Consider the following 26,319-nt stretch of genomic DNA (forward strand, 5'->3'; position numbering starts at 1 on the left):
ACAATAATCTGAATTATCACAGGCCTGCTAGATGCACACAAAGCTGTCATGTTGAGAGTAGGGAAGTCTCTGGACACTGGCAAGCAGTTTTGGGAGCTCTGAAAAACAGAAGTATGAAATTTTGTTTTGCTATGAAATAGACATTTAAATAGCTAGATTTTGAGATGTTCTTTGTCTTAACCCTGTTCCTTCTTTTGGCAAATGAATCGGCAGAAGGAGCATTGGAAGGAGCAGCTGTCACTTGGAGACCCCTTCAAAACTGCTAAGGAGGTCACTCACTACCTGAGCTGCTGGAAAAATCTTTTGAGTGGTCATGCCATTGAATTTGAAGAACTGACTGAAAAGCTTGACAACGAGGCCAGTGAAGAGCTGAAAGAGCTTCTCTTTAGTCTAACAGAGAAAACTGTTGAAGAGCTTAAACGTGTTCAGTATGGAGTATTTGTGCAAGAACTGGTCAAGCTCAGTGTGCCAAAGATGTTCCTGCTGGAAACTGTGGAGGAGCATAAAAAAGAGATGGTTGTTAAACATGAGCAGTTTGAAAGGGAAGAGCAGGAGACCAGCACAGCCGCTGAAGAGCTGCTTCAGCTCACCAGGCAGAAGCTGAGCCAAGAACTGGAAACGAGCCTTATGGAACAGAAAAAATTCAGGAGCTGGGAACAATCAGTATTCATGCAAGTATTTCTCTGTACTCTTTTCTTAGTTAGTCTCGCACACAGAGGTGAACTAGGAGTTTTCACACCTGTCTGGTATAATTCATAATGATAAATTCTCTGTCATGCACTCAGGAAATCATTTTTCACAAGCGCTTAGCCCCTGCTGCACTGGCGGGTGAGCCAACACTCCTAGCGCTGCAGTGGAAATCCTGGGTAACAGCAGTTATGAATAAAATAAAAAAGATGGAGTGTTTTCATACTTCTGTTCACCATGTCAGGTTTCACTTGTGCATCTTTTATTATTCTTCTCAGTCTAGTCTCAGAGGTCCAGCACCTTGGAAATGTCATTTAATGTGTCAGGTCTAATTAGCCTTGCATGAAATTTCAGTATATTCCTTTCAGACACAAGTCAAGCCCTACTCATTGGGTGCTTGTTTTAAGCTCTGCCACAACATTTCCCTGTATTTCATAAACCCACTGCTCAGCAGTCAGTGTACCTCTCCAGCTCATGGGCTCAACACATCACGCTTGGCCAATCTGTCCTGCTGACAAAGTGCCCCTGACACTGAGTTCAGAGAGGTGTCATGGCCCCAGGAACACTTTTTGGGCATCTCTGCCTGCTACATTGTGACCCTGCGGAGGTGAGAGAGCAAGTGATGGCCTTGCCACCGTTGGGAGACCTTGCTCAGGGAGTGACCACAGCTGTGGCCGAGAGTCGGCACGCATGGTGCTGCTGAGGTGGAACAACAAGGTCCCCGAGAGATTTGCACCATTTGTTACCGTTTCTTCTTAGGTTTCATGAACATTTATGACTAGTTATTGTATTACCTGAATATTTACGCTACTACGTTTGCTGTACAACGTCCATTTAATAACAAGCGTTAAAGACATGGGAATGTGAAGAAATAGTCTTCTGTCAAAATTGCAGCTTTAGGGGAAGCAAGTGGAACAGACAAACATGTATTAGGCTGTCTGCCTCTGGAGCAAATGTCCTGGGCATAAAATTGGACAGAGGGGGGAAAAAAACCTCACCAGGTAAGGTAATCAGTTAAGCAGTCTTCTTTAAAGGGGAGCAGATTTGCACGGGTGGTTTTGTCCAGACAGCATCTTTCTAAGTTTACCTGCTGCACAGTGTCATACCTTGCCTGTTGCATGTTTGCTTTGTTAAAGAAATCCATTTGTCATGTTTTAATTCTAAATTTCAAGACCTTTATATTTTATTCATCATTTTAAATATGTTTCTGTAAGGCATTTAAATGCATTTTCTAGCTTGTCTTATTATCTCTTATTTGTATTGCTGCAAGCAGACCTGCATGAGCTGGGAAGAAGATTGTATGACCCAGCAGGTCTTTCCTATTTCTAACTTACGATTCCATGATAATTGTGTTCCAGCCTGCAGTGTCACCTCTTTTATTTGTTAAATGCTGTCTTTATTTGCAGCAACAGTAAGCTCTTTGTCTTTGTCTGGGAGAATACTGAAAAATATGTACAAAAAAATTGCAGCATTTGCACAACTGTTGTATCAAAAGCCCTTTAAAATCTGTCATAGTCTTTGTTGAGTCCACTGTCTGTCGTTTTGATGACGGATGCCAGGTTGTATCTGCTGTGTAGTAGTCACAGAGAATTATTTTAAATGATAGCTTTTCATTTTTGTTGCTTACCAAAGAGACTGTTAGTCCAAAATATTTATGAAGATCATTAGTACTTAAAGTCCTTTTTAAATGTAGACATAAAAAAGCTGTGATTTGCTATATTTTCTTTTATCTCTATCTCTCTGTATCTGTATATATGTGTGTGTAGTATGGGTTTTCTTCTAGAAGTCTAAGACAGCATGAGAAATGGTGAAGTATACTGTAATACTATCTTTAAGTAATCTTACAAAGAGAAAAACTTTATGCATTAAAGATCTTTTAATTTAGGATTTAGCTGTACAGTGTAAACAGAAATAAGGTTTTCTAAACTCAGAAATATTTTAGTGAAATGCTGAGGTGGTATAGGCCTCTGATGTAGTGAATAAAAGCATCAGTCCTAATGGGACGTACAACATATTGTATTTTTAAAATAAAACTACTTTTTAAAAAGTGTGCTGTTCATACTTTAGATGCAAATACATTTTGAGGGGAAATAGAAAAAACTTCCACAAACAAAAAATTGTGCTATTTTTCATTAAATACTCTTAAGGAAATACTCTAGACACATGATGGTTGTCAAGGGTTAGGGAAAACCAGGACAACGATGAATATTGTCTAGGTTTAGTCACAATTGGAAGATGAATTTAGGCTTTAGCATGTTTTATTTTTGAATCAGCTTCAGCTTGACCTGAGGATCAGTTCCCCAGACTTCTGTGTTGAAAACCTTCCACAAAATGGGAGCTTTGAGTGATCCAACTTGCTGCTAAAATATATTCCACGTTGTTCAGACTGGTAAAAGCTTTTTTTTGCAGAGAGCAGCTGGAACTCTTGTGACTTGATGAGAGGAGAGATAACATATAAGAGTTTATAATAAAAAGATTGTTTTGGTTTTTTTCCTCTCTCAGTAGCTGTGACTGCTAAGCGCAGGGAGGCTTTACGGGAAGCTTTTATCTTGATTTAAGCCCTAAGCTCAGGGTTTGTATTGTCTGAAGAGGTGAAAGGATTCTGTGTATAAGAAATGCACTAACAATTATTTATTTACTAACCAAAAACTATTTCCCCTTGAAAATGATCTTTTACCGTTCAGGCAGTTCTGTATGCAGAATCTAAAATATCCTCAAAGATATTTTGGACTGAGCCGAGCAGCTCAGTCCTATATATGGAATCATTAACTCGTGTATGAAGAAGAGGAGAAGAACGATCATTGCTAAGTAAATTGTTTCTATGCACATCTCTTACATTTTATGTAAAATTGCCTGTATCACTGAACAGCAAATGGCTTTTTTTTTTTTAACAGGCAGCTTCTGAGTTTACCTCTCTCACTGTCAGAAGAGGAATTGCTTCGAATGAGAAAAGAGCTGCACTGCTGCTTCTCTCAGGTAGACAGCAGCTTGGCATGGTCCAAGATAAGAGCAAGAGCCTTGCTTCAGACTTTCGAGATGGACCGGAGAGACACAGAACTGCTGAAAGTTGATCAGAATTCAGCAGTGACCAATAAACAGGTGGGAACGATGTGGGATCATCATGGGGATTTGCAGGGAGTTCATGGGTGTATCCACAGTTGGTGGCCTCAGCTGCACATCCTCAGCTTCTCAATAGGTGACATTGGTGCACACTTCTCTTGCCTGTGTGGACCTTAAAGATAATTGTTTGGACAGCAGTTGGATAAATAATTTCTTCACATATACCCACATCTTTCTGCTGCTTGCATATCATTCAGCTTTCCCAGAAAGGCAGCATAGATATAAAGAACGAGACAGGCAGCCAAGAGGGCCTGGAGCTCTGAGGAGAGTCAACAGAAATGCTGAAAATGGGAGCAGTGCTAAACCTGGCTCTGGGTATCAGGGCCAAGGCGCGTCCTTTACCGCCCAAACTGAGTTTATTCTGGCAGCTTCCACACATTACTAAATTTGGTACTAAATCAGGAAGAGATTTAGGGAGGTTTTTTAGGGGAATGCCCTGCACTGTCTTGTCTGCATAGGAAAGGATTGTGGGATGTTAATGCTGTCTGTAAAATGTAAAACCTGTGGAATCATAAATTACTTTAATTTTTAAATTGAAAGGGAAAAGTGTTTCCTGTATGAATTGTATCTGTTAGTAATCATAAAAAGGAGATCTTTCCTTTGCTTTGCTTTTTTTCAGTTACGTTTTCTAAATATGTAAACTATCTTGGGTTAATTGTACTAGAAATTAACCTAGTTCAAAACCTGAATAATTTCTAAAGTCCTAAAGAAGGGAAATTACTTCGCATAGCCTTGTAGTTGAACAGATGTTGTCATTTCCCCAAGAGTACATTATACTTTGTTGATATTCTTGTAAAGAAATATAAAGGTCAAGAATAATTAGATTACATGGAACGGTGCCCCTTAATACTATCATGGTTCATTTGTGATTCATATACTGTGTCTTGAAAACAATGTAGTTCTTAAATTAATATTCTTTGTTCATTTTTAGCTATGCTGAGAAGAACACGTACCAGTTAGAATCATCTCATATTATAACTGCTAAAGCTTGTTTGAAATCAAATTTATGTGCTAGCAGTTTTCATGGTGAGGGTGAATTCTACTTGAAAGAAATTAAAAATGAATTTTCCAGCTTCATCTGAATATCTGAAAGGAATCTTCTGAATCAGTAGGCAGCACCTTCATTTCAGAAATACTTTCTCGGTGAAAGTCATCCTCGCTAGAGTTTTCTTAATTGGTGGATCTGCAAATACTAGCAACGAATAATCTTAATGTTGGTAACCTTATATACCTCCTACAAATAAAGCACTTTGTGCTCATCTTCTTACAGCAGCATTCTAAAATGAATAAAACAGGATCCAGGAATAGAAGTAAGATAGATATTCTGAAGAAATCTTTGCAGGACAAAATTTTCATTTATGAGGAGTCAGTGAAAGACGAAAATTTGAAAAAGGTAAGTGTAAACATTTTCTGTACTGAGATCCAAACCTAACTCTTTAGTAATTAAAAAATGACAGTTTTCTGTCAATGTGAATAAGAACCAGACAAAAAAGGCATGAGGTGTCATGGCATGATCTGTCTCTCTACTCCTGCCTGCCTTTGTCAAGTTGGTGTTATTTCAGACTTAATAGATCTGGCTTTGTTTTAATTTTTGCACCTTAGCTACAGAACTGATCTTATGTCTCACTCTTTTTCCTTCTGATAGTTCTGCAAAAACTCCCCTAGATCCTGTGGTTTTCTTAGTAAGACTTTCAAAACTCATAGAATCATAGAATATTTTGAATTGGAAGGGACCATTAGAGGTTGTTTAGTTCAACCCACTTACAGTGACCCGGGACATCTCCGGGGAGGACCTAGTATCTGCCTTCCAATACCTGAAGGGAACTTATAGGAAGGCTGGGGAGGGACTTTTTACAGGAGTGTCCACTGATAGGACAAGGGGAAATGGGTTTTAGTTGAAGGAGAATAGATTTAGATTAGATCTCAGAAGGAAATTCTTCAGTACGAGGGTGGCAAGACTGGAATAAATTGTCCAGAGATGTTGTGGCTGCCCCCTCCCTGGAGGTGTTCAAGGTGGGGTCTGCCCCCCCCGTGGAGGTGTTCAAGGCCAAGTGGGACGGAGCCTTGAGTAGCCTGATCTAGTTGAGAGGCGTCCCTGGCCATGACAGGGAGGTTGGATTAGATGATCTCTAAGGTCCTTTCCAATTTAGGCCATTCTATGATTCCATGATCTTGAACTAGATCAGGCTGCTCAGAGCCTCATCCAACCTGACCTTGAATGTTTCCAGGGATGGAACTTGTACCATCTGGGCAGCTAGGTTTCTCCAACCTCATTGTAAAAAAATTCTCCTTATATCTAGTCTAAATCTACCCTTTTTTACTTTAAAACCACTACCTCTTGTCCTATCACAGCAGTCCCTACTAAAAAGTTTGTTCCCATTTTTCTTATAGGCCCCCTTTCAACATTGAAAGGCCACAGTAAGGTCTCCCCAGAATCTTCTCAAGACTGAGCAAACCCAACTCTCTCAGCCTGTCCTCACGGGAGAGGTGCTGCAGTCCTCTGGTCACTTTTGTGTCCCTCTTCTGGACCTGCTCTGACACATCAATATCCTTTCTATGTTGGGAACCCCAGAACTGAACATAGGACTGCAAGTGGAGTCTCATGAGAGCAGAATATAGGAGTAGAATCATTTCTGTTGACCCACTGGCTGTGCTCCTTATGATGCACTCCAGGAACTGGTTCGCTTTCTGGGCTCTGAGCACACATTGCTAGGAAGGTGCTTCACTGCATACTTTGCTTGAGCAAGATTTAATTCCTGGACTTCTCCTGATGTTACCAAAAACCTGGAAACACGTTCTTAGATTCAAAGACTTCTTGCGTAGGGGCTGAGTTTAATTGTGCAGACCTTACTGGAAGGGAGCCTTGATTCTGGTGAGTGTCTTTTATAAGGCTCACAGTCTACAGCTAATCCTTAAGGTATGTGTGGAGCCAATGCCAGTGTGGGATTTTGGAAGCTTTTTCCTTCTCTGCCAGCAGATATTCCATCAGGTGTTCCATGTTCCTTAACCTTTCTGTCCTTCTCTTTACCACTTGTAAAATATGGGAAATACTACTTAAGTATATCATAGGAATGTTGAATGATAATTGTGTTAGACATAGCTATAGCTACAGGGCAAGAGTCACTGGTAGTTAAGACTGGTAGACAAAAATGCACAAATCATTGCAGTATCAATTTTAGTACAAATTTGGACAAAATTCTGATTTTACCCTGATTTTATATTTGTATGCCAAGAAATTAAAAATACTGGGTCAACATCTTTGTTCAGAAATCTTTTCACTTTTTTTGTGAGAGCAGCACATTGCTAGGATTGCTTGCAGATGATAAAAGCAGATACTTGTCTAGTCCACAACACAGTCATAGAAAGTGGAAGCAGGCATGTGGGCAAGAATGCAACACTATTTAATAATTTAATAACTCTGGTTCAAGAATGCCCTAATCCTATAATGGAGGCATTTAAACTTTTGACTACAATACGCCATGTCCTGACATTCAAAATCTAGATTTAATTTTTTTTTCTCTTGTACTGTTACTCGGAAGTAAAACTGAGTATGGGCTGAGCTCTTATGTTACAAAAAATACTGAATACTTGTTTGGCATGAATATTGCCTTACATTTTTGTTAGAATCTTAGTTTAAAATTGGGAAGTTAGTTTCTCTAAGTTTCGTTGTTTCAGTTTTATATGCACCGTCTGGCATACCTTTTGTTATTCTAATTGTGTGTCTGCACATCAGTTTTAAAAAGCCAAATGCTTTGGGCTTTTCCCAGTAAGGAAAATAAACTATTGTTAAGGAAAATTGTTAGTTCTCGCATTATCGATAGGACACAGAAAAATATGGCAGTAAGCTTTGGTTGGCTGTTACAGTCTGTTACTTTTTCCCTCATTTAAAAATTTTACACTTCTAAATTTTGCAATAATGTGAACATGCATGTAACTGAAAATTAAGCATCTGAAGTTGCACAACTGGTTCAAGGTAGGGGAAAAAGGATGATGGAGCAATAGAGCTCTGCTGTATTTCTGCCTTCACTGCTACTGTTCTCTTGTGGACTTCTCATGATGTTGTGGTTCTGTCCCACTACAGGGTGGCTGTAAAATGTTTCCCAGCTAATTCTTATGAAAGCAGCAGCAGGATGTGTTTTGGAGAACTGTAAAGCAGACATGACAGAGAAGAACAGCTCCTAGACAGGAGGTGGGGAGGTGGGAGGCCACAGCAAGATGTTGGAAGTCTATTTGTTGGAACACTTGAGAATATCATTGACTTTGCTGTGAAAATTTTCAAAAGCAGGCTATGTCTGCTTCTTTTGGGTTTCATAGCCATTTGCAGCTGTCTTGTGCGTGAGGAAGTTGCTGTTACAGCGGTTACCTATCTCAGAAGAAACACAGTGGTAAAACCACTGACTTTCTTTAGTCCGTTTTCCCTGCTGAGCTTAAAACCAGTAATGAGATCTGCATGAGAAATGTCTTTGGAGTGGCAAGTAGTCAAGTACTTTCTCAGATTATTCCCTCTATTTGTAATATTTAGAACTGAGACGACAGTAGTTAGCAGTTAGTCTGAACTAAATGTGGAATTTTCAGGTCTGCTTTCAAACAGTGGACTAAGAGTGCATTTACAGCACTGTCAGTTTGTTGGGCAGTTTAGGTGTTTCAGGTGGAATCAGCAGCAAATGCTCAGATCTACTGGAGCTGTTTCATCATAACCAAAGTAGTTGGATACTTTAATAATATTATGTGAAATACTACAATGTCAAGCAATATTTCAGTCTTCTGTTTGGTGTGATAGAAGGCTTCAAGAATGGCCAAGGGATATTAGATCATAACTAGTTCATAGTGTAGTTTATAATCAGTATTTGATCCAGCTTCTGCCAAAGTCAACTTCTATGTCACACTGAAGTCAGGTCTACTTGCAAGCTTTCATTTTCACAAATGTGTTTCTGTTTGCAGAGCTATGATTTCAGAGCTGATTAGAGGCAGAATTAAATGCTAGTGGCTAGGGGTAGACAGTGGTACCAGTTGACTAATGCAACATTTTGTTTGGTTAAGGGCAGTTAATTTACTGTGTAATGCTGAATATATGCTGAATCATAAAGCTGAAGATCATTTCCATGTATTTGGGTGTGCTTAACATATGGCTTCTCACTTAGTAATTTACAAATAGTATCTGGTTTTGCAGTTTGGACCATAGACCTTATGATTCATGGAATATACTGATTATACTGAGCATATCCTGTAAACCTTCTGTTACATGAAGTGGTTGACAAAAGTGTGGTTTGGTCATCGGTGTCATGTCTTGCCTTTGAATTCAGCAGCAATTAAAATACACATTTTTGTGTCGCCTTGTATGTGAACTTGAGTTGTCAAACTGCATTTCCAGCCTTATTCATTATTCATCTGGATAGGTTCAGACTTACAGTATAGGTGATCACTCATTTGCTCATTCATCTATTCATTATTCATTCAGATTTCATGTATGCATAATTCATTTTAAATTCTTGTGTCTGAAACTGAGCCTCCTGTGAAGAAGCAGATTTCAAATTCAGTTCTGTGCACACACGTGTCAAAATATTTATGTGTAATTTCTTTTAATCTCCATTTTAAAAAGTTTATAGCACATCTTGTTCCTAAACCACAAAGGCAGCTTTCAAACACTACTTACTAATGTTGTCATACAAAACAAATCATACATCAAGCATATATTTTCACCTTTTTTGAGATACTGTAAAAATGTGTGTATTCTAGCAGGCAATATCTTAGATATGTAAATAAAAACTGGAAGAAAAGAAGGATCATCTTCTCAGTGTGTATATGTTGTCATAACTCATTCAAGCTAGAAGTCTTGTAAGAATTTCTAATACTTAAGCAGCTGCCCTAATATGTTGAATAGGGAACATCTCATAAATGCTAAGGCATTAGTTCTTTTGAAATTGGACCTATTTGCTTTTAGTCAGGAAGATCTGCTTGAATTATTTGGTTTTTCATTCCTTGAATAGGTGCTGTTGTAATGAAAATCATAATATAAATCATTCAGTCTCTTGCAACAAATCATAGGTCATTCTCATCCATTTTAATTTTGCTGGTTTAAGTAAACTCAAAACTCAGTGTTGCTGAAGTTGTGAAAGGTGACTGGAGGCATTAGTTGTTCAACTTGATAAATTTCTAACATAAATTGCCCCTTAAAGTGATGTCTGCTGTAGTGATGTATGTCCTGCAACACCTTGTGGGGTAGTAGCCATTGTTAGCAAAATATTAAGTGTCAGGCTGAATTGGGTATTATTTCGTTGCCTTTCTTTAGAAGCTATTTATTCTGGTGTTTGTTAACATGCCTGTTTTACTGTTAAGGACTAGCTTCCATTCCATCTTCTCTGTCAGAGCTAGCCAAGAGTGCAACAGCTTTCCAAGGGACCAGGGCAAGTCATTGGAAATGTCACAACTGAGACCTTAAAAAATCAGGCAGTCGGACAGTACAGCTCTGACAATTGCTGTTTGCTTTTGAGAGCACTGTCTTGTGTCAGTGATCAGCAGTATGACAATTAGTTTGATGTGCCTTTCAGAACAAAAATTTGAGTATTATTTTAGAAATTAGTCTTCTGCACAGGCTTTTGGAGAAAGGTATTTTTTCTTATTTTTGTTTTAAAAATTTGCCTCAGCACTGAGATGTGGGATAGCCTTGCTTCTAGGCCTTACTCTTATGTCATCAGCTCATAAGGATATCTTTAAATAACACTTCGGATTTTGAAAATAAATTTGCTTTGGTAAGATAGATAAAAAGAAAGAAACTCCCCAGAAAAACTGAGAGAGAGTGGGCTTGGTGGTCTTGTACAGTCTATATCAAAATCATGACTTGTAGAATGTTCTGTATAAGTTTTTTATCTTTGATTTCTGGTCAGTGCTGTCAGAGTACAGTGTACTCTGTACACCAAGTGCATGTAGGCTGCTGGACTGTGAGCCTGAATGGGAGATGCTAAAGTTACTTGCTTTTCAGTGAGAAGCACTTTTGAGAAAACAAAAGGTTTTAAATACACTTTAATAGGTGTCTTGCTTGCCTGCAAAGAATATAAGAGATAGATATAGAATGTGTGTTATTATTATTATTATTATTGACTTTTTTCCTATTGAAAATGGAAACATAGAAACAAGCAATGGATACTTCTAGATCTGTCCTAAGGTAAATGTCATCTAGGTTTTTTTGAAGGCAGATCTTCTTCCATAAACTCTCGATTTTGGCCATTTCTTTTGCTTTTCATTAGACACTCAAAAGTCAGTTCAAAAATAACAGCTTACTTTTTAGAATTTGGTTACTGTATTTCCAGTATGATCTGTCAGTTGGATTCTCCCTCTAATGCAGATATCCCATATGTTTAGTTGTATCGCATATGCTTACTTGTTTAGTGTTACACACCTACACTGTTCAAGATAAATTTGTTAGATTAATGGTAATGTTGGGAGACAGCGTCTGTCTTTTCAGTTGGATATTTATTAAAGATGTCAAGATAATGAGTCTTGCCTCTACTTTGTGTCTGTAGGTTTATTTCTTACTTTCGTTTTTTAATTGGCTTAATTTTCCTGTTAGTAGGATATGGTTCCTGAAGGTAACCTTTCATTTCTTGCATTCAAGGACATTTCAGCTGATGCAATGGAGACTTTGGAGAATATCACAAGCATGTATGGTTCCAAATGACATTTTAAATTCAGCTCTAGCTACTAGGTAATAGAATTTGTATGATACATTGTCACTCTTAGCAGGTCCCTTATCAATAAAATTTCTAGGGAAAATTCATAGGCATCGTGTTACATATTTATAATCTTGGAAAATCTAAAACCTTGATGGAAGTCTCCTTAAATGCTCCTTTAAAGCTAATCGTGAATAGAGTCAATAATGTATAATTTTGATTAGCAGTTAACAGTTGGACTCAGTGATCTTAAGGGTCTTTTCCAACCCAAACAATTCTATGATTCTATGAATAGAAAGCCAGTAAGCCTTTAATGTCTTGATTACACACCATCTCTATTTGTGCAAAGATATTCCATGGGGCAAAATCAGATCTTTTGCCAATGAGAAATCATACGCTGTCTAAAGACTGCAGTTGACCTTAACTGTGTTGTGGTTCACGCTTGCAGGGCAAATACCATTGGTCCTTGTTATTCTTGCTTTATAAACTAGTAAAACTGTAGAGAGATTCAGTCTGGATATATAAAGATATACCACAGAATACTTACCATCCAAAGATACTAACCAAGTAGGTATCTCAATTAAACAGGGACAGGGAGGTTGGATTAGATGATCTCTAAGGTCCCTTCCAGCCTAGGCCATTCTGTGATTCTATGATGATTCTATGATTCTATGTTCATCTCTGCCCGGTCTTTAAGAGAGAGGCCAAAATTGATGAGATAAATATTTTTCATAGAACACAAATGTGGCTACCTGCTTGCAGGTCCCATGGTGACAGTGAACTTAACCAAAATTTACATCAAAGTTTTTGAGATGCCTTCTTTCATTGCTGTGGTTCTTCCATTCTTTAACAGGTGGTGGTTAGTTGAGCAGTGCTCTTAAATTCGTAGTACTGGAAACTTCTGGAAACTCTGGTTTCTTAAAACTTTTTTTTAGGAGGAGGAGGGGGGCAGGATGCTGTGAAACCTGTCAGATTAAATTTGTTAGGACCAAAAGAGAGTTCAGGAGGAATATTCCTGTATTCCAATACCCAGCAGTATACAGATGGGCTGTCTGTGCTTAGCTTTATTCTAAATCCAGTGTATAGAGCAGCAGTTGATACCAACATCAAGTAGTGGAATTGGAGCTCTCCTGGTTGCATATGCTTTCTCTCTCAGTGTATTCTCTTTCTTACAGTCCAACTTCTGGGCCTTTGTGGATAATACAGGGACAGAGGATAAAACCAAACTGATTATTTCCTGTCTTTGAGGATTCAACTACCCAGATGTTAGATGTGCCATCAATGTCTATCCTAAATATCCACACCTGTACCTCAACGGAAAAACATTTTTGGGAGTATGAAACATAATGAGAAGTACCTTTTCTTTGACTATAAAGGGAGGTTAGAGTGACAGGCTGATGGAAGCATCTAAAGAGAGTAACTGGGGCTGGCTACTGTCCACATTGACCTGCAGAGCAGTGGCAATATCACTGGCTGTGAATGTCAGGGGTATAGAGTGAAGAGCTCATCAGACTTTGTTTGCCTTTCACACTTGGATAATTTCTGTGGATGTCTCATCAGATGTGTGACAGCAACATAACTGTTGAGTTAAATCAGTTTAGTTTAATCCTATTTGATGTCTATTCAATCCAATTTTAATCTTGTTTGAAATCTGTTATGAGTACACTCTTGATTGACAGTTTAACTTTGTTTTACGTAAGAAGATTTTTGGTTATTTGTTTGAAGAATAGTGGGTTGAATTTCATTGGTCAATATTAACTGGCACTTGCAAATTTGAATATAGTCTTTTTATAAATTTTGTATTTTTGTTAAACAGACAAATGTATTTTATGTTCCCATTTACCCAGTGCCATAGACATAGGTTTATTTATATTTTTAATTTTATAAAAAAATATATAGACCCTCTCTAATTTAGCTTAGTATTTAATATTAAAGTTATGACTATGCTAGAACAAAGCCTGATCTCTTTGAAATATCTGACTTTATTGTAGTATTTCTGTAAAAACTTGGAATTTCATGTTAAAAACACTTTTAAAACAATGTATTTCATTGTTAAGGTAACAGTATTAACTTCTGTGCTGCTTTTATCCTGCTTATTAATTACGAAGTAGTAAAATCATGAGCATGCATGTAAGGTTTTCCGTTAATCTTGTTATCTTTTATGTTTTGGTATTTTTTAGGTTAAGTACGAGTTGCAGCTTGAGAAAGAGCGTCAAGAGCACAATCTGGAAAATAATCTTGGAGAATATATTGCTGCTTTAGCCTTTCAAAAGACTGTTAAAAAAGTCAAAATGTTGGAGTTATATACTGCTGTCACAAATGCACAAGCTTTGCTCTTTGAACAACTGAGCACATCAAAAACTCTGTCAAAATTGGAATGTATTCAGATTTTAGAAGCACATAATCCTGTAAGTAATGAAGTTGTGAAAAGGAAAGATTTCCTGTTAGGAGACAGCAACTATGACAGTAGCTAATTTAACTTTGATTTAGCTGTCCTGATTCACAGCTCCTGGTGGTCAGGCCTTTAATTTCTGTGATTATGTCCACTTTAATGCACTCAGTAAAAGAAATAAAGAGAAGGAAGGTATTATTAGAGCCGGGGAAGATTGTGTATTATTACTTATTTATTTATATTATAGCAGCCTCTAAAGATCTACAGGCGGAAAGAGCAGTATTTTGGTAGCTAATTGACACGAAAGTTTTATTGATTGCAAGGAAGACAATTGAGAAATGATCATTACTGAGATAGTGTGTAAATTGTCGTGGGTGCATTACGAAATCATTTGGGCTATAATGCTCTCCAGAACAATAGAATCCATAACCGCGCAGTATGCATCCGTCATCAAGTTTCTGAAGGTTATATGTACAGCCTCCTACATGTCAGTCTCTCTGCACGCTCATGCAGTTTCAATAGTAGAAACTTTGGAAAGATCTCTTCCCTTCTTCGTATTTGTTATGTACTTGGTATGTGCCAATCTTCTAAACCTTTTGTAATACTTCAGTGCTCTGTATTTATAAGGATTTTTTGGATTTTTTTTTTTTTTTTACATCTGCTATTTGTAACCATCCAAGTGAGACTTGGAAGAGCGCTGGAGTAGAACAAACAAAATGGGTTTTTAAGAGCAAAACCTCTTTGCTAGAGGGCATCATTAAACAGCTATTGCTGTGGAAACTCCTGACTAAATTTTAATGCTGTCATCTCTACAGAATTTCTCTTAGAATGGCGATTAAAATGCTTATATGCTTCCAGTTTTGCTTAAATTTATATTAATTCCATAGGAAATAGTGAAAGTTGTATATAGATGAAGTATTAAAAATAATTCAATCTGAAATTACTGCGTGAAAGGGGGCTCTGCAAGGTTGCTTTTAGCTTCTCTGTCCTTGAACAGAGGAAGAAAAAAGATCGAAGAAGAGATAAAAGAGAGACCTGAAGTAGCTAACACTCGATTCTTTTTCTGATGTGCAAGATCTGAGTTAAGCCCTGTTTTGAGGGAAAATGTAATCATTTCAAGTATTGTTTAAAATGTCTGCTGGGCTTGGTTTACAGGGACTGTTTCCTAGTGATCAGACTTCACTCTTTTCCTGTGTTTTTGTCCAACTCCTTTGTCCCATTAGCTGGCAAATTTTTTTATCTTTTGCTTTAAAACAAATACGTAAAATTACGCAGGATTCTCTAATGCTGATGACATCAGTGATGGTTTTGTCAATCCATGAAACAAACACATGTGGCTATATGTGAATTTGCTTTATCCCCTTAGAGATAACGAATTAATATTTCGGTGTTAGGAGGGTGGGTCTAAGCTAATCTTGATGGCCGGGGAGAAGAAACGTACTTAGAGACATCGTGATACAATGAATCTGTAATCTGAATACAGCTGATGAGGTGGAGGAATAGATGAAAATTCAGCATTTTCTCCAAGTTACAGGTTGGCAAGTATGGCATTGGGATATTAAACAACTTAAAGCTTGAGGTCAGACAAGAAATGATGTTGGCAAACCAGAATATGAAGCCTTCCTTCTGTTGTCTGGTTTGACTCTGACCAAACAGAGATCTTTGGAATGAGGAATCCAGTCCCTTTGATTTTGAGCATTGCATTTTAACCCCAATTTTATCATGCTAAACGTGAATTATTGTCTTTTAAATTGAAACCTATTTGATATTAGCCGTTGATTCAGTATAACCAAAAGTTAGTCAGTCCCATTTTGTCAGAACCGTTTCAGTGGCTGTATGGAGCGTATAGATGAATTCTAATGGTGCCATTTGTTTGTTTGGATCTCAGCCATGCTGGCAGTTTGCTTTCTAGATGTCTGTTTCAGAGACCATTGACCTTTAACATGATGACAATTGACTCGTGTCCTTTCAGCACTGTTCTGTTATTCATAGTGTGCAAGTCATGTTTACTGAAGCCATGCAATGAACTCGGAATTGAAATGACTGCAAGTAGCTGGGTAGAATGAGAAATTAGTAAACCGATATCAGAAATTCTGATACCATCTTTTTTGTCACTCCAGATGAAATTTGTTCTTCCAAGTTAGGTTATGGCTTTTTATCATTGCATATTTTCAACCTCTAGGAGATTGAAGAACTTGACAGGAAGCTGGAGTATGAGATGTTGCAGAAGGAGTCCGCTCAGCAGCAGCAGCAGCAGCAACATCTAATGGGTCGGCAGCGGTGGACAACGGATGGATTGGGACTTTCAAGTGAAGCTGTGGAAACAAGTGCAGACAGGCAGTTGACGGTTCTGCTAAGACAGGCCATGAATAAATGTAGGCAACTTATAAATCACCACCAGCAAAGGTAAGTGCTTTGGTCTCGGGATTTACTAAGTTACTGCAGTCCTCAGAGACCATAAGATAACACAGAGAAAGAGCAGGCTAAATGTTCTGCTGTGTTGGGGAAGGACTGTATGTCTGCTCTCACAGTTTTTGTGATGTGGCCCAGAGCTAACTGAGGAGTCTTGGGAATATTCAAAAAGAAATGTAAAATAACAGTAATTTACTAACGTATAAATTATAATGTGTTGCATGGAAATCTCCATTTCTTGACAGAGACAGTGGAAAAATAGCTACTTCTTAGCAGCAAGGAGAAAAATAATTTTAATCCTGTTCCTTCATCCCCCAAGATGATAGGTAGTGACTTCAATGAAACCTGATCTGCTGGGGTCAGAGGAATAGCTGAGACAATTTAAATTGAATTTCCATCTCCACTGCCGCATTGTACACTGAATTCCATGTCACACAGTCATTTTTGATGGGATATATAGTCTTCTTCAGTGACAGGCTCAATTTCACTTTTCTCTGGCCAGTTTTTAAGTAAAGATATCAGTGACACACAGAAAAAATGCCTCTTGGGAGATACATAGAAATATCTCTCTTGTTGTGAACGTTGCCTAGTAAAAATGGCTGATAATTTGCAAAATTGCAAAGTATTGCATTCATTTGTTAGGGTTATTGGAGTTAAAACTTACATTTAGATGGGTATTGCACAGTATTAAAAGCCCACCATGTTCCAAGGTTCACTAACTGAGAGGGTGCTTTCCATTTACAACGGAAGTTTTCTGTGAAATGATATATGAAAAATTGCTTTGATAGGCTTTTAGTGGAGTTACTGCACTTTTAAGCCTGTTTCAATTTTGAAAGGGCTGAAGGTCTAGTCAATGTAGATTACTAACTCTCCAGCTGCAGAAGTGAAGAGTCACTGGAAGAGCAGATGGATTAGTCACTTGCGGATACTGCTGTAGAGGTATCTCTGTGAAGCCTCTAAAGAAACTACAACTAGGTTTTAGCATTTACCTGAAAACGTAATGGCAGAAACAAGTGTTATGCTTTTCCCAGGTGGCATTAAGATGACTTCATGATTTGGTTCAGAAACAAAAAAAGAAAACAAAACCCACCAGTTGTGAAGAAAATAATCGTTTACTATTATATTCCAGCAACTTAAAGACCCACAAATTACCACAAAATGTTGTGATGCAGTTTGAAGAAAAGGATGGGGACAGGTTGAGTCATGTTGCTTTGGGGCGATTTCAGATTTGAACTGTGTGCGAGAGCATAGCCTTAGATTCTGCTCTGATGTTTGTGTGGGGGTTATGGGGAAAAAGGAGGAGAAGTTGACTTATTTTGGAAGTTACTCTGCTCACCTAACTTGGCTGACAGAAAGATACACTTCCTGAATGGATGATTTATAGATATTTTTTCCTATAATACATTTATTACACTTGGGAAGATATCCGTGTTAATTTTATCTTTCACTTCAGCTTGAGAGATGAGCAATGGAATTGCGCAGTACTTGAAGATCTCCTGGAAAATATAGAAATGGATGCATTTTTGGCACTTTATAGTCAGGTAAGCGTGAAATTGAACAAAGCTTCCAAGTTTAAATTACAGCTGTATCTGGAAATCAGCTTTTCTTGCTTTTTTGGAAACCATTACAAATGTATTTGGACCCATTTCTGCTAGCAGTTGCTAGCACTTCTGGTGTTATCATTCACTCCAGTTAATTCTGACCTACTTTCAGCCTTTTGAATTTTACTGAGTTATACTTCTTTTTGTTCACTTACACATCCTTTCTGGGGATTGTCCTATTGCATTTCATTCTGTGAAGAGAACTAAATTGCCCGAGTTTGTGGTTTGCAGACAGACTTACAGTCTGATTTTCATGTAAGGAGACAAGGGTTTCGTTTAGGCTTTAATCCATGTTAGAAAGAATTTGTGTTGATCATGTTACGAAACTAAATGATAGAAGGACTGTTTGAATTTTCTAGTGTCATTGCTCATATTGTTTTCAAAAAGAGCATCACCTCTTCGGGTAATTTTCCATCTTGACTGCTTGTCAGTGCCACAAAAGACATTAAAAATGAATTGCTGCTGTCCCCAAATTTCATCTGCAGGCCTTGGTTAAAATATGTAGCTACCATCAGAAAAGAGACTCAATGTTGCAGCATTTCACATCCAAGTATATTGTCTCTTGAGGACAGAAGTGTTTGCAGTCACCTGTATCATAAATTATCTGGCAAGCCGAGGAGGGACCACTTGGACAGAGGATGTCTCGAATTTTCCTGTGTCTCATCTTGTTTCTGCTCAGTTTTCTGAACTCTGTCCTCTGGATGGATGCAACCTTGTACAGTGTTTGCTGAATAAGTTCATGGCCTGGCAAAACCAGTCGTCACTAAGTGGTAACTGTTAAAAGACAGCATGAAGAATGCATTAATTGTGTACTGTGGTTCTTAGCTTGCCATACTTCTGGGCAGAGAAGGGTAGGAAGAAGATGCATCTAAGAAGTTGGCTACCCAGTTGGAAGAGTTCTTGCAGACAATGTTGTGGATCATTTTTTTGCTGCTCTTTAGTTTGAATATCTCTGATAGAGCCTCTTTCATGAAGGCATGAATTCAAGATGTGTGGCATGTTAAGGTGAATGCTGAAGCAGCTGTGTAGGACTTGGTGGGAGAGAAGACAGACAAACCTAGCAGCTAAGTGCTACTGCTGCTGGCCATGAATAATTTCAGGTGGAACCCTTTCTTAAAGAGACCTTGACTCTTTTCTTAGCATTGCATTTCAAAGACAGTACTCTCTTTTGTTTGAAAGTGTTAATCACATTAATCATCAGACTGCACAAGATTAACCAGGAATGTGCTGGGTTTACCTGTTATTTTAGCTCCTTTCTGTTCTAAAAAGTTTGATTATACTGACACTCCTCATCCTCCATTCCCAAAGATCATACCACTTGGTTGTGGGGAAGCTGGATATTGCTTCTCTACAGGATAGGTGCAAGCGTTGCTCCAGTTGCTGACAATTTAATTGTCTTCCTGTGGTGGTTTTTAAGTTTCTTTTTCACATTGTGAAAGAATGCCTGAACAACATGGCATGTATTCTGCAAGCAGAGAGATTAAAATCATTGTTTTCCAGATTACAGATGCATACAAATAGAATATATCATAATTTTCACTGTACCCAGTCCTCTTACCACCCTAGCAATTGAATAATGACCCTTGATAATTACAGATTTTGCAATCTTGAAGACAGAGAATTAAGAGCATCAGTGTCACCTCAGTGCACTTGAAAACTTGGACACACTGTTCAGTTTATACTTGGGAGACTGTGCTATATGTTTGTTCATAAGATGCCCAGAAGAAATAATTAATTTGTGTAAATATGCATTAGATATACCATTGGGGGTTTTGTATTTATATTTATTCATATAAAGTGTAGCCCAGAGATATTCTGAGACATACTTTATTGAAATTCCATAAAACCTGTACATACTTACCCTGCAGATGCACGAAACAAAATTTCTGTTGTCAGCAATTGTAATAATATAAAAACTCCAACTGTAATTCCAAACCTGGCTACTATTAGTTCAACTGTAAAGAAGTATATGCTTAGTAGAATAGTAATTTATTAAGGCTCCCTGTGTAACATGTTCCTACTTCTGGATGTGCTTATCCTATGAGTTGGTATGGGAATTGATTTTTAAGTTTCCCCCATGCCCTTTTCTTAAAATTCATAGAACACGTTGTGTTGGCACGTATTAGGAAAGTATAGCTATTGCACCTCTCTATCTCACACCTACTTATTTCTTTAAAGAAGATTTTCCCCTTTAGATTAGTTTTAAGAACTGTGAGTGCAGCCCTCTCTGGGAAACCAGATAAGTTTTACTTTCCTGTATTTTGTGTTTCAGCTTACATCTTTGTGGAGGCAGATCTAGGTCAATAAGAGATTTGCTTGAATGATAGTGAATTTGGGATCATAAGCCTCTTGCTGAGAAGTTAGTTTTAAATAAGCTCATAGGTACAGCCCCAGGTATGCTGGTTGTGTTTGAAAGACAACAGATGGTGCAGGCAGACTGTCATGTGGAAATGGCTCATTAAGCTTGAAACACACAATGGATCCAGTTCGTTGATTCTTACATTAGTTGTTTAAATACACCTTCCTCAGTCCAGATACTTAATTCTGCTGTTTGTAAACTACAGTTCATTCCTGATTTTGTTTTAACCAAATTCAGAGAATACAAATGAGGTTATTGGTGGCACAAGTAGCATTAGATGTTGTGAAAAAATTAATTCCTAATCTTTGTAGTACCTTTCTGTGTGTATATATATATATATACACACACACACCAGTAGAATCACACTCCTCTCACCCTGGAGGGCTTATGATCTGACTTGCATGACCATTCCTGTGTTTAAGTTCACATTCACTTCCTCCTGCTTCTGAAAGCCGCTCGGGGTAGCTGCGAGCATCTGGCAGCGCTGCTCCCTGCTGATCCATGCTCACCCATTGGCACTCCCTTTGCTGTGCCTGTGCTGCAGGCACCTGTCCCTGCTGGTGCTGTTGACAGCATTGTGGCACCTTGCAGGATTACTTCGTTGTGAGCTCTGCTCCATTAGAAAAGCGTTAAAGGTTGTCTCTCAGGTTGAGTCATGCCTGATGCAGAAAGGTAAGGGTCAGAGTGGAGAACAAACGTTTTACAAGGAAGCTATTACAGGGGGAAGCAATGCTGAAGTCATGATGTTTCCATCATCCACGTAGAAATTTCTGAGTTAAAGGTCCTGAGACCATTTAGCTGTAAATGATAGAATAGGTCAGAGATTTGTCATTTTTATTGTCACTTAATGTTGTTTATTCTAAGTTTCTAGAAGTACAGTTTTTAAAGACCAAAATACAGCATACTCCGTATACAACTATAGAAATTAAACTTAGGTGTCTGTATTAAGATTTAAGCTCTTATTTACATTCCTCTCCAGAGAATAATCAATTTCTTGCCGTGAGTAGTCTCAACAGACATGTCTTTTAGCTAACATTGGTGCCTATTGAGGGTGAAAATATTGGACATTTTAGATGCCATGTTAACTAATGAATCTTTCATCAGTCTTAGGATTTTGTCTTGTTCTTTCTAGTATCGAGTGCTTTCCATGGAAAGCTCTAACAACACAGGAAACTTTGGGAAGTGGCTAGTTACCCTGCCTTTAGAAGGGGAGTTCTCTGCTTGGAGAATGGTTTTGCGGTTGTTGCGTTTGACTCTCTAAATTTGGTCTAGGGCTGCTTTGGAGGTGATTGCCTTGTTTTTACATGGATTTAGCAGAAAGAGTTGTCCTTCACAGAGCACCCTTCTGGTGAAATGGCTTCTTTCAAAGAAGAAACTTCACTGGATATGATCTCCAGGGTGCATTTGCTTCTCTGAAAATTCATCATGCAAGAAAGAGGCAGAGTTCAAACATTTGTACTGACATTTTGAATCCACTGTGGACAAAGAAATAGGCTGTCTTCCTGCGTGGTGATACCTTATGGGTCATTCTTTTTTTGTGGCATGGGTTTAATAGTCATCTCCCCCATCACTGCTTATAGGAGAGTCTACAGAGTGGAGGTGACTCAGCTGCCATGAGTCATCCTGAACATTTGGCACATTTAACCTAACATTGGCTGCCTGAGATGCATGTATGATTTGAATAGACTACAAAAGCATTTTTCTTGCATCCTTTGAGGTATTTAAGTTGCTCTACTCTTTTTTTTTTTTTCCCCATAGTTCTCAGTATACTGTAGGCTTTTCGTATGACGCATGAGAAATCTGCAGAAATAACCCTGGGGACAGAGTAGCTTTGGGCAGAAAATGGCACTGGGATTTTGATGTTTGGAGGGGGTTAAGAAATGGTGCTGGCTGATTGTCCAGGGAATAACTAGATTTGAACTTAGTATATTTGAATACTGAGTACGCTTTCCTACTGACCTTTGGGCCAGAAAAGAGAAGATGTTTGGAAAAAAGACAAAACACCAAAATGAAAACAGATGCTTCCTTCACCTCCTAACAAATGTTACAAGCTGTTCACTGAGTTTATCAGAGAATCTGGTGTAAAGAGAGGCTGAACAACGAAGTGCTCAACCATGGCAAAATGTAAATGCTGTCATTAGGTTTCAGAGGCTATTTTTTTCCCCTAATTTTACAGACCAAGAAATGCCATAGGGCTTCTTTACTGTCTTGAAAAGATTTCTTTATAATAGTACAATCCATAAATTAACTAAACCTTACATGCTACGATATAGTTGCGTTGTGATTTTTCAGACCGAAGGGCATTGACTACGTACCCTGAGTGCATACATTAAAATCAGCTGGTTTTTTAACATTTACATTGCCTATATCGAGAATGAAATGAACAACCATAATGTATATGAGCCAGTGTGAGTCGAAACAGTGCGCATAGAACTATAACCACTTGCCACTAAAACTGTCACCACTCACTTGATTTTCAATAATATTTTTTATTTCTGTGATGAATAATTCTTTAATGATGGTAACCAAAATTTGCTAATGCTTTTTTTTTTTCCCATTTTCAATGCTAAATTTATCTGTTTGCTACTCATGAATCCTCTAGGAGCTCCGACTGGCAGGTTATTTAGCTAAACTGACAAGGGTACCAATGGAGGTGTTGCACAGGATCCTGAACTTGTTGCTGCCCTCCAGCTCACAAAGCGAGGTTCTTTCTGTCCTCGATTCCATCAGGAAATACTCAGATGGTGTTGTGGAAAGTGACAGTAATGCAGATGAGTCTGGCAGCTGTAAGAAGAGGTAAGTGTGATATTTCTTAGTAGACCGTTGCAAGAGAAAATTGCTTTATGGGTATATGGGTATTTGCTGAACAAGCAGATTGACAGCAATAGAAAAAATCCCAGATGTATAAGTTACCTTTTGAAGCATTTTTGTAGACTAAAAATACTTTGAAACTGCTACCTTATTTTGTGAAATACTTTAACTATAATAAATCGATTGATAAAGAGTTAATAGATATTATAACCTTAGTAATTAAACAGTTATTTTATAGATTTATAAATTGTGTTCTGATAATCTTTCTGTTGACTTTTAACTGGAGCTTATTAAAATATTTTCCTTCTGACCTTTTATGTTTCTAATATTCATAGCACACTAGAAGTCAGGTATCAATACTTCCTAAAAATATAAAGGTTCTCCTTTCTAATAACGGAAGTTGCAACCTCATAGATGCCTGACCCTTTGTAGATCATTACTAAAGTGCCAAGTGACTACTGTGTTTGCATTTACTCACAGAGACAGGTAATCTCCCAGAGGAGGTAGTCTACCAGAGCATTCATCCCTCCAGTTTATCCCCATTAACACCGACTAAATAGCTGTGCAGCTAACACTAAGAGGTACTCCTGGACCCTCTCTGCCAAGTCTCTGCCGTGACCTGGGAGGAGGAGAAACGCAGATGTTACGGCACTGGGCCCTCTGCTTGTCAGGTGTGAGTTGTCGAGGAGCAGATAAGGGCCATTGAGACCATGCACAGAGGTGTGATCTTGGCTAATTTAAATGATTTGTGACAGGGCAGTAAAAATACTCAAATGTTGTTACTGACTCTATTCATAGAATTACTGTCAGGAGTTTGGCAGCTAAAATCAGAAAAGGGAGGAAAGTGTGTTTATTTGGGGGTTTGCTGCTGGGAATTTTTTTTTTGTTTCCTTTTCCTTCAGGAAGAACCAAGAGTTGTGGCAAGCACTGGAGAACAAAGTAGGGGAAGATCTGATAAACAGAAATTTGGAAAAGATGCCTTCTCTAAATAGGAGAAAAGACAGGTAAGGAGAAAGCAGAAGAAGCTTATATAGGTCTTTTGGTTTTTTTAAATACTTCATTTCATCTACAAAGGTTCCTCTTGTATCTGTTAGAAATCAGAAAATAAGTTCATAAATACACATTTTCTGACAGTGTTCTGCTGTTTGATGCTTGTGTTTCCTACACATATTTACACATAATAAACAATATTAGTAAACACCTAAAAAGATTGTTCTGTATATATCCACGTAATTCACACATTTTTCATATACATTGCCTGTTTTCCCTATGATTATTTATTACAGGATTACCTTTTGGTATACACTTTTATGTTTAATAAAATTATACATACATTATTGGGGATTTGAATGGAAATTACCATTGTCTGTTGAAATATGATTTTCTTCAACTTCCGAAGTCACCACTTCCATGTCAGGATATGATACAGGAAGTTATGCTTTCTTTGCTCAAGTTTCTGATTTTCAATTAAATTTCTTTCATTAATGTAGCTTGATAAAGAAAAAGCAACTTGCCGTCTTCGAAAAAGCAGCATTCATTCATCTTGGGTGTTCCCCGACACATCCTCCTATGGAACAGTCTGATCCACCTGTTCCTTTGAGCACTGCAGCTGCCGAAGCCATAGAGCTGTTAGACACGGGGGAGAAGGTATTTTTGTTCCGTGAGCTGAGTGATCCAATACTTTCTTCGCATAGTTATCCAAGGAAGAAGAAAAAGAACTTTCTTAATTCCAAAAAGGCTGCTCGTACAAGTATGGACTTATGAGGACTACTTCCCTTCCCAGTATTCAGTAGAGAAGAGGATGTTATTTAAAATTCAATAAAATAATGAGAAAGAATGAAGTGTGCAGTTAAAATAACATGTGTGTTGCTTGAATCTCATTTGTCTGATGTTGTAAATAGCTGTAATTTTAGAATGGTGTATTTAGCAATGTGAATTGTGCATTTTTTAATTCCTGACAGTGTATGATGCAATAGATGAGGTATGTATGTTTTATGATACACGTTCTGGCATGCAGGACTCAAATGTTCCTTCAGTACACTTTGATCATCTTTTGATCATTTTTACCATAGCTTTATTTTCATAATTTATATAGAAAGGTTATTTATTATATCAAGTACATACTGTTTCACTATTCTTGTATTTTTATATTCTTGTAATAAGCTGCGGTACAGCAGATGACATGAAGAGATGAAGTGGATAACCCACGAGTCCTCTGTTCTCTGATTTTCTGCTATTCTAGTATTTACCTTTTAATGTTCTTAATAGGCTTTGGATGTTATTTCTGCACCGTGTGTTCAGCTTTTCACTATTGTTTCTAAACTTAGATCAGTTGACCTATGAGTGTGGCTGTAGTTCAAAACTGTGTTAAACATTTGCAACCCATTGCAGTCTTTTTATTGAAGACCCAATATCATCATACTTACTCAGCAGAAAAGGGAAACATGTAAATGGACATGTCATATCTTCAAAAGCTTTTATGACAGCAGTGCTGCCAACTGTCACAATTTTAGGTGGGTATTTTTGAAGTTTTTATTCCTGGATATCCCTAAATTGGTGAGAGTATAATTTTGCATTTCAAAATGAGTTAATTTTTAAACCTCTCTGGCTGACAGAAAGAAGGCTGCAAATTTGAATCCTAAAAGCAGGAACAGGGAAAAGCTAATTAAAAGAAACACATATATTTGTTAATGTTTCATTATGTTCATGCCTGTTTTGAGGCTTTTTTCTGAATCCTGTGCTATGTTCTGAGGGTGATCATGTATTTCACAATTTTTCATGTATGGAGTTTCTGTGTCCTTGTAATAATAGGGTGCCAATTTCATTTTAAAAATTAAAGTGTTACGATGTACATGTGTCTGCAGTTGGCATCTGTTCTGAGTGGAAAAAAGCATTTTATTTTTTTCCCCACTTCCCTTGACAAGTTTAAATATTCATCCCACAGTAAACAACAATTAGTGTTTCATATCGCTATTATCTTTAGAAAATGTATGCAGTAATTAGCCTGATAATCCTAATGATTTTTTGATTGCATTCTTCAGTCTTTTCCTGGAAGTCATCTCTCTCTCAGCATTGTGGGAGTTCAGTGTCACTATGTTTTAATGTGCCTGGTATCTTGTCCCCAAGGTGTGGGCAGCTAAAGGGTAGGGTCTGTCCTACCTCAGAGGTGCATCAGAGCAGTTTCGGAGTAGGCTCAGGTGTTTTGGAAGGGGGTTTGGCCCTATGCAAGAAAGTCCAGTAGGAAAACCAGAGCTGTGCTCGGGGCAACAG

The 26,319-nt window shown here is 37.9% G+C and overlaps 1 protein-coding gene across 1 annotated transcript in view; it reads left to right on the plus strand.

The window, feature by feature from the left end:
* EVC2 (Ellis van Creveld syndrome 2) overlaps positions 1 to 24,813 on the plus strand; it is a 49,425-nt gene extending 24,612 nt beyond the window's left edge. The window contains exons 7-15 of the mRNA XM_009876829.1: positions 214 to 671; positions 3,582 to 3,786; positions 5,078 to 5,200; positions 13,655 to 13,882; positions 16,049 to 16,272; positions 17,732 to 17,819; positions 22,841 to 23,034; positions 23,952 to 24,053; positions 24,540 to 24,813. Coding sequence (XP_009875131.1) covers positions 214 to 671; positions 3,582 to 3,786; positions 5,078 to 5,200; positions 13,655 to 13,882; positions 16,049 to 16,272; positions 17,732 to 17,819; positions 22,841 to 23,034; positions 23,952 to 24,053; positions 24,540 to 24,813 — 1,896 coding nt within the window. The remainder of the gene's footprint in view (positions 1 to 213; positions 672 to 3,581; positions 3,787 to 5,077; positions 5,201 to 13,654; positions 13,883 to 16,048; positions 16,273 to 17,731; positions 17,820 to 22,840; positions 23,035 to 23,951; positions 24,054 to 24,539) is intronic.
* Positions 24,814 to 26,319: the final 1,506 nt, after the last annotated feature.

This window comes from Apaloderma vittatum, unplaced genomic scaffold (assembly GCF_000703405.1).
Source record: "Apaloderma vittatum isolate BGI_N311 unplaced genomic scaffold, ASM70340v1 scaffold16569, whole genome shotgun sequence".
Taxonomy (NCBI): Eukaryota; Metazoa; Chordata; class Aves; order Trogoniformes; family Trogonidae; genus Apaloderma; species Apaloderma vittatum.